Genomic DNA, 20,412 nt, shown 5'->3' with positions numbered 1-20,412 from the left:
GTGCTACGTAGCTGTAGTTGTATTCATTCTGGATCCCCATTAGTTCCTGTCAAGGCAGCAGCTACTCTTCCTCTTTCAGCAAAATGAAGGCAGTTTTAAAAACATTACATTACATTGATAACAGATTTCACAACATATTAAGTGTGTCCCTCAGGCCTCTACTCTTCTACCACTTATCTACAACACAAAATCCATGTGTACATGAGTGTATACTGTGTATGTTATCTTGTGTTTATATGCACTTGTCTATGTTGCTTCACAGTCCCCGCTGTTCAATAAGGTGTATTTCTTGTTTAATCAAACTGTACTGTTGGCGTGAGTTACTTGATGTGGAATAGAGTTCCATGTAGTCATGGCTCTATGTAGTACTGTGGAATAGAGTTCCATGTAGTCATGGCTCTATGTAGTACTGTGGAATAGAGTTCCATGTAGTCATGGCTCTATGTAGTACTGTGGAATAGAGTTCCATGTAGTCATGGCTCTATGTAGTACTGTGCTCCTCCCACAGTCTGTGCTGGACTTACAGCTCAGTCAGGCATCAGATTACTGCTATATCACGTGATGGGTACAGCTGTGAGTTCAGGCAGACGTCTGGATTGGAATGTGGCCAAAAGATAGGGGTCATGGGGTTAGAGGTCGGGGGTCAGAGGTCAGGGCAGGTTCAGGGGTCAGGGCTAGCATGGCCTCAGCCGTCTCATCTGTGCTGGGCGCAGTATTGTTACTGTTGTTACTAAGCCCTGACAGACAGGTGTATCGACCAGGTGTGTTTGTGCACATGCCCAGAGGGCTACGCACCGAGGGAACCCACACACACTCATCCTCATCTGTAGTAGACACACACAAGCTAAGCTGAGATACTCGCATCACACACACACAGACACACAAACACACGGACACACAAACATGCTTGTCTCACCTATCAATCACACTTGCACAAACCAAACAGGGTATCCATTACAACCGTTGCTGTGCTGATGTGACAACATAATATTATTTGCTTTGTCGTGGAAATTATCACCAGGGACTCAAAGTCAAATTTAAGTGATTAATTCTTTATTATCAGAAAGCTGGAGAGGTTCCAACAAACTTAATGCAACATAGTACACATCGGTCAGGAGCTCTGCCGGGACAGTCCCGTTAGTTCTCTAATATACGGCTACCCAAACAATTCATATAGGCATGATTTAAATTATTCATTATTCATCATCTAAGTTGGTTCCTGCAAGTGACTGACTGACTGATAACTAACAAGGTTTCTTCTCTCAAATCTGGGACCTTGAAACTGAGATACTCCTTTTGGAACCCAGAACAATGTTCTGGGCGTACTGTCAATTGGTCTGAGGAGGAGGTCACAGTCACCTGCATGAACCAAGATAGAGTGAGAGGAGATGCTGTGTACAATTCAATGCTACCTCTTCAGACTGCAGCATTTTCCCTCACTTTCCCTCCTCTCCATGTATTACACTGTGATAACTATTGTAAAAAAATATATAATTGTTAAAATGGCTTTTAACACATCGTTTTTCAAAATAAAAGCCTGAAACCAGACAAACTATTTACTGAATAACAAATTATTACCACTGCCAATATTCTTAATAGAAATGTCTAAGACAAATGTCAAATAGAATAACAACACACTGTTAAAACCATTTTATCAAATTGGCTTATACTCCTGTAACATTGACGACCTCACTGCAGAGTTACAGGGTCAGGTTTGGTAGAGGGCTAACCCTTAGGGAGAAATCCCGACAGCAGAACCAATCTGGAGAGATTTATTTTGTTGAAGCAAGACAAAAACAAAACAAACAAAACATCATACAACAAACAAAACAAAAACCACAATTCAAACAACAACCAAGAACAACAACCACAATACACTTCTTCCCTTTTGACACATGACTCACATCGTGTTTTATGTGTCCAAAACAACAACAACACTGCCGGTTAAGTTAACAATAAACAAATCAGAATAACAAATACAATCAAATGACATACCTTGATAACTCCATAAGGAAATAATTGTATCCCATAAGGTAATTCAATATATAATAATATGGACTGGAGACAGGTTTCCCTCATTCAGGGGCAGCACTCTCTCTCTCTCTCTCTCTCTCTCTCTCTCCTCCTCATGGTCTGAATCACACATAGGACTATTGATAAAACATGTGTATGTGACCCATCTGATTTAATTTATAATCTTCTCACTAATTATCAGTGTTTGCATCTTACATTTAAATCTCACCCAATGTCTCTAGCCTTTCTAGTGAGGGTGATTAGGCCTCACCAGAAAGTCAGAATAGAGGTCGGAGGTCATTCAACCCTATTAAGTGAGTGTTTATTTCCCCATTCTTTCCCCGTACTTCATAATCAATATTAAAAGACGTTTCAAACATTTCAAACATTTTGTGTACAAGGTTTACACTGGGGGTTTCAGTACATTTCTTAACCTCTCCAGGGTAGGGGGCAGCATTCAGAATTTTGGATGAAAAGCATTCCCACAATTAAACAGTCTGCTACTCGGGCCCAGAAGATATGATATGCATATAACTGGTAGATTTGTATAGAAAACACTCTAAAGTTTCCAAAACTGTTAAAATAGTGTCTCTGAGTAAAACAGAACTGATTTGGCAGGCGAATGAGAAAAATCCATTCAGGAAGTAGTTTTGGGGGGGATTTTGTAGTTTTCTATTCAATGCCATTACAGTATCCATTGATTTAGGACTCCATTTGCAGTTCCTATGCCTTCCACTAGATGTCAACCGTCTTTAGAAATTGTTTCAGGCTTGTATTCTTATAAATGAGGGAGTAACACCAGTCTGAATGAGTGGACCCTACCCTGTCGCAGAGCTTTTTCATGCGCAATCCCGAGAGTGCATTTCCTGTTTACCTTTTATATTGACAATGTTATTGTCCGGTTGAAATATTATAGATAATTTAGGCTAAAAACAACATGAGGATTGAAAATTAACATTGTTTGACATGTTTCTATGAACTTTACGGATACAATTTGGATTTTTTTGTCAGCCTGTTTTGACTGCGTTTGAGCCTGAGTTTTTTTTTCCTAACCCATTGGATTCTCTATTGGTATTGAGTTGAAAAACAGCCACATGAAAACAATTCCACTTCCTGGATGTATTTTTCTCAGGTTTTCGCCTGCCATATCAGTTCTGTTATACTCACAGGCATATTATTTAACAGTTTTGGAAACTGTAGAGTGTTTTCTATCCAAATCTACTAATTATATGCATATCCTAAATTCTGGGCCTGAGTAACAGGCAATTTACTTTGGGCACGCTTTTCATCCGGAGGTGAAAATACTGCCCCCTACCCAAGAGAGGTTAACAGCAGGGAGATAGGTATCCTAAGGGGCGGCAGTAGCCTAGTGGTTAGAGCATTGGGACAATAACCGAATGGTTGCTAGATCAAATACCTGGAGCTGGAAGATAAATATATATGTTGTTCTGCCCCTGAACAAGGTAGTTAACCCACTGTTCCTAGGGCATCATGGTAAATAACAGGACAGGAGAAACAAAACAACATCAATGCAGATGCGGAAAATTAACTGGAGGGGGTGACAGATATAGGGTAGATAATCAATGACGTGATGGAGTCCAGGTGAGTCCGATGAAGTGCTGGGGCGCGTAACGATGGTGAGCAGTGTGAGTAATGATGAGCCGTCTGGCAACCTCGAGCGTCAGAGAGGGGGAGCAGGAGCAGACGTGACACAATCATTGGTAAACTCATCAGAAAACTTGATATTGGAATTTCCATCAGTCCTGGAAGAAAGAAAATTAACATAAAACTTAGTTTTCACTAAGCTACATCTTAATTAGTGCTAAAAGTCTTCATCTTAATCGAGCTTATTGCATCTTGGGCAAGAAGTCTTGATAAAACCATGTGTTTACAGAATCATACTTCAGATGATACAGTGTCCCATTAAGCAGAATCATACTTCAGACACTTCAGATGATACAGTGTCCCATTAAGCAGAATCATACTTCAGACACTTCAGATGATACAGTGTCCCATTAAGCGGAATCATACTTCAGACACTTCAGATGATACAGTGTCCCATTAAGCGGAATAGGCACCTTCTAAAGTAAACAATCCCAGCTCCTTTCTTGTAATCTAATCATTTTGAACCTGTTGCATTGACATGCAGAACCAGTCCACAGATTGGACACACCTACTCATTCAAGGGTTTTTCTTTATTTTTACTATTTTCTACATTGTAAAATAATAGTGAAGACATCAAAACTATGAAATAACACATATGGAATCATGTAGTAACTAAAAAAGTTTTAAACTTTTGCTGCTCCAGTTTAAACTGTTCTGCCTTATTATTATTCGACCATGCTGGTCATTTATGAACATTTGAACATCTTGGCCATGTTCTGTTATAATCTCCACCCGGCACAGCCAGAAGAGGACTGGCCACCCCACATAGCCTGGTTCCTCTCTAGGTTTCTTCCTAGGTTCTGGTCTTTCTAGGGAGTTTTTCCTAGCCACCGTGCTTCTACACCTGCAATGCTTGCTGTTTGGGGTTTTAGGCTGGGTTTCTGTACAGCACTTTGAGATATCAGCTGATGTACGAAGGGCTATATAAATAAATTTGATTTGATTTGATTTGATTTAAACAAATCAAAATATAATCTGTTTTAGATTCTTCAAAGTAGCCCCCCTTTGCCTTGATGACAGCTTTGCACACTCTTGGCATTCTCTAAACCAGCTTCACCTCGAAGGCTTTTCCAAAAATCTTGAAGGAGTTCCCACATATGCTGAGCAAATGTTGGCTGCTTTTCCTTCACTATGTGGTCCAACTCATCCCAAACAATGTATATTGGGTTTGTGGTCGGGTGATTGTGGAGGCCAGGTCTTCGGATGCAGCACTCAGTCACTTTCCTTCTTGGTCAAAAAGCCCTTACACAGCCTGGAGGTGTGTTGGGTCATTGTCCTGTTGAAAAACAAATGATAGTCCCACTAAGTGCAAACCAGATTGGATGGCGTATCACTGCAGAATGCTGTGGTAGCCATGCTGGTTAAGTGTGCCTTGAATTCTAAATAAATCACAGACTGTGTCACCAGCAAAGCACCCCCACACCATTACACCTCCTCCTCCATGCTTCACGGTGGGAACCACACATGCGGAGATCATCTGTGCACCTACTCTGTGTCTCACAACGACACGGCGGTTGGAACCAGAAAAGTCAAATTTGGACTCATCAGACCAAAGGACACATTTTCATCGGTTTAATGTCTATTTCTTGTGTTTCTTGGTGCAAGCAAATCTCTTCTTATTATTGGAGTCATTTAGTAGTGGTTTCTTTGCAGTAATTTGACCATGAAGGCCTGAATCATGCAGTCTCCTCTGAACAGTTGATGTTGAGATGAGTCTGTTACCTGAACTCTGTGAAGCATTTATTTGGGCTGCAATCGCTGAGGCTGGTAACTATAATACTGATCCTCTGCAGCAGAGGTGACTCTGGGTTTTCCTTTCCTGTGGCGGTCCTCATGAGAGACAGTTTCATCATAGTGCTTGATGTTTGTTGCAACTGCACTTGATGAAACTTTCAAAGTTCTTGAAATGTTCCACATTGACTGACCTTCACGGCTTAAAGTAATGATGGACTGACGTTTCTCTTTGTTTATTTGAGCTGTTCTTGCCATAATGTGGACTTGGTCTTTTACCAAATAGGGCTATATTCTGTATACCACCCCTGCCTCCTCAAATGAACTTTTAACAAAGCAAACCTGTTAATTGAAATGCATTCCAGGTGACTGTCTCATGAAGCTGTTTGAGAGAATGCCAAGAGTGTGCAAAGCTGTCATCAACGCAAAAGCGGCTTCTTAGATTTAAAAAAATGTGTTTTACACTTTTTTGGTTACTACATGATTCCATATGTGTTATTTGATAGTAGAAAAGAGTTCAAATAAAGAAAACCCTTGAATGAGTAGGCGTGTCCTAACTTTTGACTTGTACTGTCTACTCTTTCTGTCCCAAATGTCCCTTACAGCCTGTTTGAGTTCAGTGAGTTCTGTTCATTTTCACTGGCAGCTTATCTATTTGTCCACAGGAAGCTTATCTTTAACCCAAACAACAGATGGCAGCCTCTAATATGATGAGTCTCAATTCCTCTTTTCCTCGTATGACCTTGTATTCAAAAACACTTCAAAATACTAAGACACCACATTATTAAAGTGCTCTCTGAAAGCCACTAACAACATATTACATTAACAAATCTCTAGTACCACATTATACTCTACATACATTGTTACATCATCACATCTCTAGTAACCCATTATACTCTACATACATTGTTACATCATCACATCTCTAGTAACCCATTATACTCTACATACATTGTTACATCATCACATCTCTAGTAAACCATTATACTCTACATACATTGTTACATCATCACATCTCTAGTAAACCATTATACTCTACATACATTGTTACATCATCACATCTCTAGTAACCCATTATACTCTACATACATTGTTACATCATCACATTTCTAGTAACCCATTATACTCTACATACATTGTTACATCATCACATCTCTAGTAACCCATTATACTCTACATACATTGTTACATCATCACATCTCTAGTAACCCATTATACTCTACATACATTGTTACATCATCACATCTCTAGTAACACATTATACTCTACCTACATTGTTACATCATCACATCTCTAGTAACACATTATACTCTACATACATTGTTACATCATCACATCTCTAGTAACACATTACACTCTACATACATTGTTACATCATCACATCTCTAGTAACCCATTATACTCTACATACATTGTTACATCATCACATCTCTAGTAACCCATTATACTCTACATACATTGTTACATCATCACATCTCTAGTAACCCATTATACTCTACATACATTGTTACATCATCACATCTCTAGTAACCCATTATACTCTACATACATTGTTACATCATCACATCTCTAGTAACCCATTATACTCTACATACATTGTTACATCATCACATCTCTAGTAACCCATTATACTCTACATACATTGTTCATCATCACATCTCTAGTAACCCATTATACTCTACATACATTGTTCTTGATCACACCTCTAGTAACACATTATACTCTACATACATTGTTACATCATCACATCTCTAGTAACCCATTATACTCTACATACATTGTTTCATCATCACATCTCTAGTAACACATTATACTCTACATACATTGTTACATCATCACATCTCTAGTAACACATTATACTCTACCTACATTGTTACATCATCACATCTCTAGTAAACCATTAGACTCTACATACATTGTTACATCATCACATCTCTAGTAACCCATTATACTCTACATACATTGTTACTTGATCACACCTCTAGTAACACATTATACTCTACATACATTGTTACATCATCACATCTCTAGTAACACATTATACTCTACATACATTGTTACATCATTACATCTCTAGTAACCCATTATACTCTACATACATTGTTCCATCATCACATCTCTAGTAACCCATTATACTCTACATACATTGTTACATCATCACATCTCTAGTACCTCAGTATAATATTCATACAGTATATTTGGTAATAGTACTCTCTCCTTTCATATCTTCACATCACGCAGAATCCCTATATAATGTTAAGAACTCAGCTCACAGAACTGTTTGGGGTATTCATTCAGACACACACCTCTTTCAAACCAGTGGCTGGAACTGGTTGGGGTATTCATTCAGACACACACCTCTTTCAAACCAGTGGCTGGAACTGTTTGGGGTATTCATTCAGACACACACCTCTTTCAAACCAGTGGCTGGAACTGTTTGGGGTATTCATTCATACACACACCTCTTTCAAACCAGTGGACAGAACTGGTTGGGGTATTCATTCATACACACACCTCTTTCAAACCAGTGGACAGAACTGGTTGGGGTATTCATTCAGACACACACCTCTTTCACACCAGTGGACAGAACTGGTTGGGGTATTCATTCATACACACACCTCTTTCACACCAGTGGACAGAACTGGTTGGGGTATTAATTCAGACACACACCTCTTTCAAACCAGTGGACAGAACTGTTTGGGGTATTAATTCAGACACACACCTCTTTCACACCAGTGGCTGGAACTGTTTGGGGTATTCATTCATACACACACCTCTTTCACACCAGTGGACAGAACTGGTGGGGGTATTCATTCTTACACACACCTCTTTCACACCAGTGGACAAAACTGGTGGGGGTATTCATTCATACACACACCTCTTTCACACCAGTGGACAGAACTCGTGGGGGTATTCATTCAGACACACACCTCTTTCACACCAGTGGACAGAACTGGTGGGGGTATTCATTCAGACACACACCTCTTTCACACCAGTGGACAGAACTGGTGGGGGTATTCATTCATACACACACCTCTTTCACACCAGTGGACAGAACTGGTGGGGGTATTCATTCAGACACACACCTCTTTCACACCAGTGGACAGAACTGGTTGGGGTATTCATTCAGACACACACCTCTTTCACACCAGTGGACAGAACTGGTGGGGGTATTCATTCAGACACACACCTCTTTCACACCAGTGGACAGAACTGGTTGGGGTATTCATTCAGACACACACCTCTTTCACACCAGTGGACAGAACTGGTGGGGGTATTCATTCATACACACACCTCTTTCACACCAGTGGACAGAACTGGTGGGGGTATTCATTCAGACACACACCTCTTTCACACCAGTAGACAGAACTGGTGGGGGTATTCATTCATACACACACCTCTTTCACACCAGTGGACAGAACTGGTTGGGGTATTCATTCATACACACACCTCTTTCACACCAGTGGACAGAACTGGTGGGGGTATTCATTCAGACACACACCTCTTTCACACCAGTGGACAGAACTGGTTGGGGTATTCATTCAGACACACACCTCTTTCACACCAGTGGACAGAACTGGTGGGGGTATTCATTCATACACACACCTCTTTCACACCAGTGGACAGAACTGGTTGGGGTATTCATTCATACACACACCTCTTTCATACCAGTGGACAGAACTGGTGGGGGTATTCATTCAGACACACACCTCTTTCACACCAGTGGACAGAACTGGTGGGGGTATTCATTCAGACACACACCTCTTTCACACCAGTGGACAGAACTGGTGGGGGCATTCATTCATACACACACCTCTTTCACACCAGTGGACAGAACTGGTTGGGGTATTCATTCATACACACACCTCTTTCACACTAGTGGACAGAACTGGTTGGGGTATTCATTCAGACACACACCTCTTTCACACCAGTGGACAGAACTGGTTGGGGTATTCATTCAGACACACACCTCTTTCACACCAGTGGACAGAACTGGTGGGGGTATTCATTCAGACACTGTTAGAGGAAATTATGTTTGAAGTGACTAATTATGTATACATTCCAATCAGAACTGACTAGTCCAAATGCTATAATGTACTGTACATATATGAATTTTCTCTCTTGCTCCCATTCCCAATTGTATATAATGTAGTCAGGAGTTTAGTAACAATGAAGGTCTGTTCCTTAGTTCATTTATTTGTACAATCTCCAGGTGGCAGGAATGGACTATCTCCAGACTGTCTAGAATGCTGATTTATACTGACTGACCTTGACTTCAGGCGTGGAGCGAAGGCTCGAGAGCTATAGGGCCTCTCTACTGGTGAAATAGGTAGAACGTTTAGAAAACGCTGACATCATTTTCAGTTTATAACCTGTGGAAATATGTGTATGTGGCAGTACTCTCTTGCAATAAACGCTGTTACCTGGCTTTTAAGACTGGTCTCTATCTACTTCCTGCATAATTAATGAACTTACAACTCATTAATGAAATAGAAAGAGTGCGAATTTGGTTTTGGCTACAAAACATATAGGAATTTAGAATTCCACTAACAGACACACACCTCTTTCACACCAGTGGACAGAACTGGTTGGGGTATTCATTCATACACACACCTCTTTCACACTAGTGGACAGAACTGGTTGGGGTATTCATTCATACACACACCTCTTCCACACTGGGGATAGTCCCCTGAGACACACACCTCTTTCACACCAGTGGTGGGGGTATTCATTCATACACACACCTCTTTCAAACCAGTGGCTGGAACTGGTTGGGGTATTCATTCAGACACACACCTCTTTCAAACCAGTGGTTGGGGTATTCATTCAGACACACACCTCTTTCAAACCAGTGGTTGGAACTGGTTGGAGTATTCATTCATACACACACCTCTTTCAAACCAGTGGTTGGGGTATTCATTCAGAACCACACCTCTTTCAAACCAGTGGTTGAAACTGGTGGGGTTATTCATTCAGACACACACCTCTTTCAAACCAGTGGACAGAACTGGTTGGAGTATTCATTCATTCACACACCTCTTTCAAGCCAGTGGTTGGAACTGGTGGAGGTATTCATTCAGACACCTACCTCTTTCAAACCAGTGGCTGGAACTGGTTGGGGTATTCATTCAGACCCACAGCTCTTTCAAACCAGTGGATAGAACTGGTTGGGGTATTCATTCAGACACACACCTCTTTCAAACCAATGGCTGGAACTGGTTGGGGTATTCATTCAGACACACACATCTTTCAAACCAGTGGACAGAAGTGGTTGGGGTATTCATTCATACACACACCTCTTTCAAACCAGTGGACAGAACTGGTTGGGGTATTCATTCATACACACACCTCTTTCAAACCAGTGGACAGAAGTGGTTGGGGTATTCATTCATACACACACCTCTTTCAAACCAGTGGACAGAACTGGTTTGAGTATTCATTCATTCACACACCTCTTTCAAACCAGTGGTTGGAACTGGTGGGGGTATTCATTCAGACACACACCTCTTTCAAACCAGTGGCTGGAACTGGTTGGGGTATTCATTCAGACCCACAGCTCTTTCAAACCAGTGGATAGAACTGGTTGGGGTATTCATTCATACACACACCTCTTTCAAACCAGTGGACTGATCTGGTTGGGGTATTAATTCAGACACACACCTCTTCCACACCGGGGATAGTTCCCTGAAAGCTCTCATTCACTCAGTACAAATAATATCTCTTATTATTCAAAATTCAATACTTCAGCTTACCAATTATTTTCCAAATATCGATGTGTTAATATCCACATTTTAATCATCTTAATCTTCATTTTTAGTCCCTGTGGTTGCCTTAGTAGCTATTGTCCCCATAGTCTCTTTAGTATCTATTGTCACTAAGGCATCTTCAGTCCCTTTGAATCCATATTCTCAATAGTCTATATAAACATAAATGCTATAGTCTTTATGGACTCTATTAACTCTGCCCATACATACATATGTACAGTATGTAGTGATGTCTCAAGCTAAAACAGTCAATCAATCAATCAACTAATCAAGAGAAGTCACACACACACACACAATGATGCCATCTTGTGGACTCACCTTCAAAGTGTGATTAGAGAATCTGAACCCAGGTTGGCACTGGCAGTGGTAGCTTCCGAAGGTGTTGAGGCAACTGGTGTTGCTGCCACAAACCTGAGGTGTCTCCTGGCACTCATTGATGTCTGAAGAGAGAAGGAAACATGACTGCCTAACCCATTCTCCAGTAAATTTCTAACCACTCCTCCTGTGACTCCCTAACCTCTCTTCACATGACTCCCTAACCTCTCCTCCAGTAATCCCCTAACATCTCCTCCTGTGACTCCCTAACCTCTCCTCCAGTGACTCCCTAACCTCTCTTCACTTGAGTCCCTAATCTCTCCTCCAGTGACTCCCTAACCTCCCCTCCAGTGATTCCCTAACCTCTCCTCCAGGAAATCCATAACCCCTCCTCCAGTGACTCTCTAACCTCTCCTCCAGTGATTACCTAAACTCTCCTCCAGTGACTCCATAACCTCTCCTCCAGTGACTCCCTAATCTCTCCTCCAGTAAATCCCTAACCTCTCCTCCAGTGATTCCCTAACCTCTCATCCAGTGATTCCCTAACCTTTCCTACAGTAAATCCCTAACCTCTCCTCCAGTGGCTCCGTAACCACTCCTCCAGGGACTCCCTAACCTCTCCTCCAGTGATAATCTAATCTCTCCTCCAGTGACTCCCCAACCTCTTCTTCAGTGACTCCCTAACCTCTCATCCAGTGACTCCCTAACCTCTCTTTCAGTGACTCCCTAACCTCTCCTCCAGTGATTCCCTAACCTCTCTTCCAGTGATTCCCAAACCTCTCCTCCAGTGATTCCCGAACCTCTCCTCCAGTGACTCCCTAACCTCTTCTTCAGTGACTCCCTAACCTCTCCTCCAGTGATTCCCTAACCACTCCTCCAGTGATTCCCTAACCTCTCCTCCAGTGATTCCCTAACCTCTCTTCCAGTGACTCCCTATCCTCTCCTCCAGTGATTCCCTAACCTCTCTTCCAGTGATTCCCTAACCTCTCATCCAGTGATTCATTAACCTCTCCTCCAGTGACTCCCTAACCTCTCCTCCTGTGATTCCCTTACCTCTCTTTCAGTGACTCCCTAACCTCCCCCCCAGTGATTCCCTAACCTCTCCTCCAGTGATTCCCTATCCTCTCCCCCAGTGATTCCCTATCCTCTCCCCCAGTGATTCCCTAACCTCTCCCCCAGTGATTCCCTAACCTCTCACCCAGTGATTCCCTAACCTCTCATCCAGTGATTCATTAACCTCTCCTCCAGTGACTCCCTAACCTCTCTCCCAGTGATTCCCTAACCTCTCATCCAGTGATTCATTAACCTCTCCTCCAGTGACTCCCTAACCTCTCTCCCAGTGATTCCCTAACCTCTCCTCCAGTGATTCCCTAACCTCTCCTTATCCTCTCCACGTATTTGATGTAACTAATGTAGCTGATTTAACAAATGAAAGGCTTGATGATCAGGTGACCATTAGAATCAGCTGTGCTAGTTGTGGAATACTTCAAAGAAGAGGACTTTCTGTTTTTCTAGAGGAGAAGTTGGAATCACCGCTCTACAAATATGGCACAGAACAGAGAAGATAATGCAAAGTAACGTTTTGTTTCCTTGACATGTAGGATTCACACATACAGACAAGCACACAAACACACACAGACAATCTAAACTGAGACCTGAGCCTCTCACTCGGCTGTTGCTGTTTCCTCTACATGAATATGTAAATACACATAATCACATTGACACAACTTACATAGAATAATATCATGGTGTTTGTACAGTAGCTGATAACGTGGCATTCATAGCTGTTGCTGTCGCTACACTCATTGATGTCTACAAGAGGACCAGAGATAAATACAGAGATAATGAGAGAAAGAAAGACAGAGACAGAGACAAGGAGAGAGGGTAAGAGAGAGAGAATGGGGAGAGGGTGGAGAGGGAGATAGGAAGAGAGATATAGGGAGAGAGGGGGGAGAGAGAGAGAGAGAGAGAGAGAGAGAATGGGGAGAGGGTGGAGAGGGAGATAGGAAGAGAGATATAGGGAGAGAGGGGGGAGAGAGAGAGAGAGAGAGAGAGAGAGAGAGGGTAAGACTGAGAGAATGGGGAGAGGGGGGAGAGGGAGATAGGAAGAGAGATATAGGGAGAGAGGGGGGAGAGAGAGAGAGAGAGAGAGAGAGAGGGTAAGACTGAGAGAATGGGGAGAGGGGGGAGAGGGAGATAGGAAGAGAGATATAGGGAGAGAGGGGGGAGAGAGAGAGAGAGGGTAAGACTGAGAGAATGGGGAGAGGGGGGAGAGGGAGATAGGAAGAGAGATATAGGGAGAGAGGGGGGAGAGAGAGAGAGAGAGAGAGAGAGGGTAAGACTGAGAGAATGGGGAGAGGGGGAGAGGGAGATAGGAAGAGAGATATAGGGAGAGAGGGGGGAGAGAGAGAGAGAGAGAGAGAGGGTAAGACTGAGAGAATGGGGAGAGGGGGGAGAGGGAGATAGGAAGAGAGATATAGGGAGAGAGGGGGGAGAGAGAGAGAGAGAGAGGGTAAGACTGAGAGAATGGGGAGAGGGTGGAGAGGGAGATAGGAAGAGAGATATAGGGAGAGAGGGGGGAGAGAGAGAGAGAGAGAGAGAGAGAGAGAGAGAATGGGGAGAGGGTGGAGAGGGAGATAGGAAGAGAGATATAGGGAGAGAGGGGGGAGAGAGAGAGAGAGAGAGAGAGAGGGTAAGACTGAGAGAATGGGGAGAGGGGGGAGAGGGAGATAGGAAGAGAGATATAGGGAGAGAGGGGGGAGAGAGCGAGAGAGAGAGAGAGAGAGAGAGAGGGTAAGACTGAGAGAATGGGGAGAGGGGGGAGAGGGAGATAGGAAGAGAGATATAGGGAGAGAGGGGGGAGAGAGAGAGAGAGAGGGTAAGACTGAGAGAATGGGGAGAGGGGGGAGAGGGAGATAGGAAGAGAGATATAGGGAGAGAGGGGGGAGAGAGAGAGAGAGAGAGAGGGTAAGACTGAGAGAATGGGGAGAGGGGGAGAGGGAGATAGGAAGAGAGATATAGGGAGAGAGGGGGGAGAGAGAGAGAGAGAGGGTAAGACTGAGAGAATGGGGAGAGGGGGGAGAGGGAGATAGGAAGAGAGATATAGGGAGAGAGGGGGGAGAGAGAGAGAGAGAGGGTAAGACTGAGAGAATGGGGAGAGGGGGGAGAGGGAGATAGGAAGAGAGATATAGGGAGAGGGGGGGGACAGAGACAAAGAGAGAGGGTAAGAGAGAGAGAATGGGGAGAGGGGGGAGAGGGAGATAGGAAGAGAGATATAGGGAGAGAGGGGGGAGAGAGAGAGAGAGAGGGTAAGACTGAGAGAATGGGGAGAGGGGGGAGAGGGAGATAGGAAGAGAGATATAGGGAGAGGGGGGGACAGAGACAAAGAGAGAGGGTAAGAGAGAGAGAATGGGGAGAGGGGGGAGAGGGAGATAGGAAGAGAGATATAGGGAGAGAGGGGGAGAGAGAGAGAGAGAGAGAAGGGGTGTAGGAAAGAGGGTTTCACTCTGTTTTGTCCTTGATCATTGTCGTGGAAGGATCAGAATTTGTTGGTAACATATGTAAGATGTTTAATATTCATCAAATGGGTGTAAGTTACTTCTCATCAGAATGGTATTTTTGTGTAATTCTGTGGTGAGGTTGCAGTTATCTGTTCTATGTCAAAACTAAGTTGCCTGGGCCGCTGAGAGGGGAGAGGTCAAAGTGTCATCATGTGTAAACATATCTTTTACTCCCTACCTGTCTCAGTGGGGAAAGGAGGGTTTGCAGTGTCTGGAATCATTCTATGCTCCCTGTTATGTTGTTTCTATCTTAACCTATAGCCTCACCCTCCTCTCCGTGAGTTTATCCAGGAGGTTGTATTTAGAGTGGGTTGTATCTAAATGACAATTTGATATATGCCTGTTGATTTGGAGGATTGGTTTATGGTTCTGGGGTTTAGGAAAGGAGACAAAGCTGAACGATTAATTATGTCTATGATGTCTGACTATGTGTGTCTTTGGTATTAAAAGGAACTCAGTTGCATTGTAAGGGGGCTCTCAGAGAATCCACTGGGAGACACTGAATTTATCTGAGAGTCACAGGATTGTGATAGAGCTGATATAATTAAAGATGGACTTTGATAACTAACTCTGACTTGTGTTGTGGTTTGCTCCCATGATTTGGTAAATAGAGGACATTTCCACGACATCAGACACAAAATATGTAGTGTATGTAGTGATGTTTCCAGCTGAAGCAGTCAGCGGCAGTGTAGCCTAGTGGTTAGAGCATTGGACTAGTAACCGAAAGGTTGCAAGTTCAAATCCCCGAGCTGACAAGGTACAAAATCTGTCGTTCTGCCCCTGAACAGGCAGTTAAGCCACTGTTCCTAGGCCGTCATTGAAAATAAGAATTTGTTCTTAACTGACTTGCCTGGTAAAATAAAGGTAAAAAAAATATATATATATAATAATATCTATCATTCACGAGAAGACAAACATACACTGATGCCCTCCTGTTGGACTAACCTTCACAGTGCCCAGCATAAGCAGAGAATCTGAAACCAGGTTTGCATTGGCAGTTGAAGCTCCCGATGGTGTTGAGGCAAATGGCGTTGCTGGTACAAACCTGTAGTTTCCCCTGACACTCATCGAGGTCTGTAGAGAGATGGAAACATGGTGATAGCGCAGTGAATCCCTAACCTCTCCTCCAGTGAGAACCTCTCCCCCAGTGAATCCCTAACCTCTCCTCCAGTGATAACCTCTCCTCCAGTGATAACCTCTCCTCCAGTGAATCCCTAACCTCTCCTCCAGTGAATCCCTAACCTCTCCTCCAGTGATAACCTCTCCTCCAGTGAATCCCTAACCTCTCCTCCAGTGAATCCCTAACCTCTCCTCCAGTGATTCCATAATCTCTCTCCTCCAGTGATTCCATAACCTCTCCTCCAGTGAATCCCTAACCTCTCCTCCAGTGATTCCCTAACCTCTCCTCCAGTGACTCCCTAACCTCTCCTCCAGTGATTCCCTAACCTCTCCTCCAATGATTCCCTAACCTCTCCTCCAGTGATTCCATAATCTCTCCTCCAGGACCTCAAGACAGTGTGTATTCCAGAACTAACACAGCTAATTTAACACAATTTATATAGAATAATATCATTATCCCCCCCCCCGCACACCCACACAAAGTTGATGATCATTAACATGGTCTACACACTCTCAGTACTGCACAGATAAGACCAAGTAATGGTTTGTTCCCTTGACATGTAACATTCACGTACACACACACACTATAATCCTCACCCTTACACTCCCCAGTGAGAGCAGTAAACTGGAAAGTCGTTGTGGATATGAACCCAGGTATACACTGACAGTAGAAGCTCCCCTGTGTGTTGTAACATGCAGCATTACTTCCACAGGGTGGGTTACTGTCCCACTCTTTACACTCATCTATATCAACACACAGTGTTCTCCCTTTGGCTATGAAGCCCCAGGGACAATCTCTGGCCTCTAGGTTCCCCAGTAGACTGAAATTAAGACCTGTGAGGAGAAGGAAAGGGGAGAGAGAGAGAGAGAGAGAGAGAGAGAGAGAGAGAGAGAGAGAGAGAAGAATTCAAAAACTCAACACCTACAACGTGATTTTGGATGCAATTACAGAATTACCTGGAAGGCTTCCAACTACCAAGGATTATTATTCCAAAGCTATACAGCAAATGCTCTGGAAACAACAGAAACCTGAAAGGACCATCCAACCTGGAACTGAGTGATTCATGTTTAGTCTGAAGCTATATATTTTATTTCCAAAAGCCAAGAAGAAAAATACATTACATGACTTTATAAGGACTGAATGCTAAATGAAGGCTGCCAAGCTTGATACAGCTTCAATTAGCACTGACGTGTCAAGTGAGAGGTGTCCAAGCTCTTTAGCCCAACAATGGCAGGAGAGTCGCACAGTCTACTCCGACCAAATGGAGAGGCCGTAGAAGCTGCCTCCCGCTGTTCAGAGGGTAATTAAAATACAGTACCCTGTGTATGTAAACAATGATAAGGCAAGAAAAGAGTACAAAATGAAGCTCCTCATTGAAAATCAAAAGACACTTTTTGCTGACTAGTATGAAAACGGGAACATCAGTAACCTCATCTTCCACACAGACCATCCCCATGGCACAGTGCTATATTAACACACTACCCCTCTGTTAAGTGTTACTAAGGGGTGGAAACTCAGGATACTATACAACGAGGACTCTGAGTCAGCTAATATAAATCTCTATAAGTCTGGAACAGTATTGGTACAGGGCAACCCCAAACAGTTTCGGCTGGACTTTCACCTAATCAAAGAATTAGCTCAGCAGGAGAAGCTCTCCCTTGAAAAAGATATCCCCACCCCGAGTAGGTCAGACCACTAGGCTACCTGGGGCGGCAGGAAGCCTAGTGGTTAGAGCATTGGACTAGTAACCGAAGGGTTGCTAGATCGAATCCCTGAGCTGACAAGTTAAAAATCTGTCGTTCTGCCCCTGCTCAAGGCAGATAACCCACTGTTCCTAGGCCGTCATTGTAAATAAGAATTTGTTCTTAAACTGACTTGCCTCTTTAAATAAAATATTGGCTCTTGGCCTCATCTCTGATCAGTCTTCTCCTTGTATGAGCTGAAAGTTTAGAGGGACGGCCAGGTCTTGGTAGATTTGCAGTGGTCTGATACTCCTTCCATTTCAATATTATCGCTTGCACAGTGCTTCTTGGGATGTTTAAAGCTTGGGAAATCTTTTGTATCCAAATCTGGCTTTAAACTTCTTCACAACAGTATCTCGGACCTGCCTGGTGTGTTCCTTGTTCTTCATGATGCTCTCTGCGCTTTTAACGGACCTCTGAGACTATCACAGTGCAGGTGCATTTATACGGAGACTTGATTACACACAGGTGGATTGTATTTATCATCATTAGTCATTTAGGTCAACATTGGATCATTCAGAGATCCTCACTGAACTTCTGGAGAGAGTTTGTTGCACTGAAAGTAAAGGGGCTGAATAAATTTGCACGCCCAATTTTTCCGTTTTTGATTTGTTAAAAAAGTTTGAAATATCCAATAAATGTCGTTCCACTTCATGATTGTGTCCCACTTGTTGTTGATTCTTCACAAAAAAAAACAGTTTTATATCTTTATGTTTGAAGCCTGAAATGTGGCAAAAGGTCGCAAAGTTCAAGGGGGCCGAATACTTTCGCAAGGTACTGTATATGTAAAAAAAAAAAAAAAGAAGATGGATTTCAGGCAATTGTCAGCCCGGCTGGTAGATTATTACTAGCCCGGATCCAAAATATGTGCCATGAAATACTTGAAAATACAAAATGTCACAGACGGGCTAGTTCTACTGGCAAATGTTGTACTAGCCAGATCTGAAAAGTACTAGCCTTGGACTAGCTTCAATCCCATCCCTGTCAACACCACAGTACTCTGGACCTCGTTGGGATGCAAACAGGTTCCTTCTTTACAATGTGCTCATCCCAAATAGCAGTGTATTCCACAGGCTACTGTACTATAGGCCCATGGGTATATTTGTGCATCTCATATTCCATAGGCTACTGTACTGTGGGCCCTTCGGGGCTTACTAGTAGTATAATCACTATTGCCTACTTTCCTGAGTTGACTAAATTCACTCCATATCTCCCTAAAGTTTCGCTGCCATCTGGGATTAAGCGGTAATCTGTCCTAAAGGTTTGGAACACAACAAACATTTACAAATCAAGTGATGTGAATACTTCTGAAGTCAGTATGTGTTTCCTGTGTTTGTCATCTGGCAGCTGTGTGTGTGTGAGTGTGTGAGTGTGTGAGTGTATGTGTGTTTACGCGTGTGTGTGTGAGTGTGTGCGTGTATGTGTGTGTGTGTGTGAGTGTGTGCGTGTATGTGTGTTTACGCGTGTGTGTGTGAGTGTGTGTGTGTATGTGTGTTTACGTGTGAGTGTGTGAGTGTGTGCGTGTGTGTGTGTTTACGTGTGTGTGTGTGAGTGTATGTGTGTTTACGTGTGTGTGTGTGTGAGTGTGTGTGTGTGTATGTGTGTTTATGTGTATGTGTGTTTACGTGTGTGTGTGAGTGTATGTGTGTTTACGTGTGTGTGTGTGTGAGTGTGTGCGTGTATGTGTGTTTACGTGTGTGTGTGTGTGAGTGTGTGAGTGTGTGCGTGTGTGAGTGTGTTTACGTGTGTGTGTGTGTGTGAGTGTATGTGTGTTTACGTGTGTGTGTGTGAGTGTGTGCGTGTATGTGTGTTTACATGTGTATGTGTGAGTGTGTGCGTGTGAGTGTGTTTACGTGTGTATGTGTGAGTGTGTGTGTGTATGTGTGTTTACGTGTGTGTGTGTGAGTGTGTGTGTGTATGTGTGTTTGTGTGTGTGTGTGAGTGTGTGTGTGTATGTGTGTTTACGTGTGTGTGTGTGCGTGTATGTGTGTTTACGTGTGTGTGTGAGTGTGTGTGTGGTATGTGTGAGTGTGTGTGTGAGTGTGTGAGTGTGTGTGTGTATGTGTGTTTGTGTGTATGTTGCTGTCAGAGTGTTTGTGAGGGTGAGATCATGACTGAAAATTTCAGTCAGACAGCAGGCCTCACACACAGTGAAGGTCTTTATGACATACGCATGCACGCACACACGCACACACACACACACACACCACACACACACACACACACACACACACACACACACACACACACACACAGAGGGTCTTTATGAAGTGATATATAGACGACCTACCTTCAACAATAGACACCGTGTCAGAGATCATCTCTCTCTTCCTCCCTTATTCTTCCCTCTTTCTCTCATTCTAAAAGTTTTTCTGTCAGTCTGTCTCTCCTTTTTTATCTGACATGACCCCCTCTCTCTCTCCCTCTCTCTCTCCCTCTCTCTCTCCCTCTCTCTCTCCCTCTCTTACTCCCTCTCTCTCTCCCTCTCTCTCTCCCTCTCT

At 43.2% G+C, this 20,412-nt stretch overlaps 1 protein-coding gene across 4 annotated transcripts in view; it reads right to left on the bottom strand.

Annotated features, from left to right (window-relative positions):
* Positions 1-1,031: 1,031 nt before the first annotated feature.
* The window catches only part of LOC116365204 (adhesion G protein-coupled receptor E2-like), a 30,043-nt gene continuing 10,662 nt past the window's right edge, over positions 1,032-20,412 (bottom strand). Inside the window, exons 2-5 of one of the 4 annotated variants that reach the window (XM_031817920.1) lie at positions 16,766-17,002; positions 15,995-16,123; positions 11,493-11,614; positions 1,032-3,776 (exon numbers count right to left, since the gene is read on the bottom strand). In XM_031817920.1, coding sequence (XP_031673780.1) covers positions 3,771-3,776; positions 11,493-11,614; positions 15,995-16,123; positions 16,766-17,002 — 494 coding nt within the window. In that variant the 3' untranslated portion in view covers positions 1,032-3,770. Of the gene's footprint in view, positions 3,777-11,492; positions 11,615-12,793; positions 13,302-15,994; positions 16,124-16,765; positions 17,003-20,412 lie in introns of those variants that run through there. The other 3 variants (XM_031817919.1, XM_031817922.1, XM_031817921.1) reach the window with 3 other exon arrangements.

The sequence above is a fragment of the Oncorhynchus kisutch genome, unplaced genomic scaffold, assembly GCF_002021735.2.
Source record: "Oncorhynchus kisutch isolate 150728-3 unplaced genomic scaffold, Okis_V2 scaffold1200, whole genome shotgun sequence".
Classification (NCBI taxonomy): Eukaryota; Metazoa; Chordata; class Actinopteri; order Salmoniformes; family Salmonidae; genus Oncorhynchus; species Oncorhynchus kisutch.
This window is presented reverse-complemented; position numbering and strand designations above follow the sequence as displayed.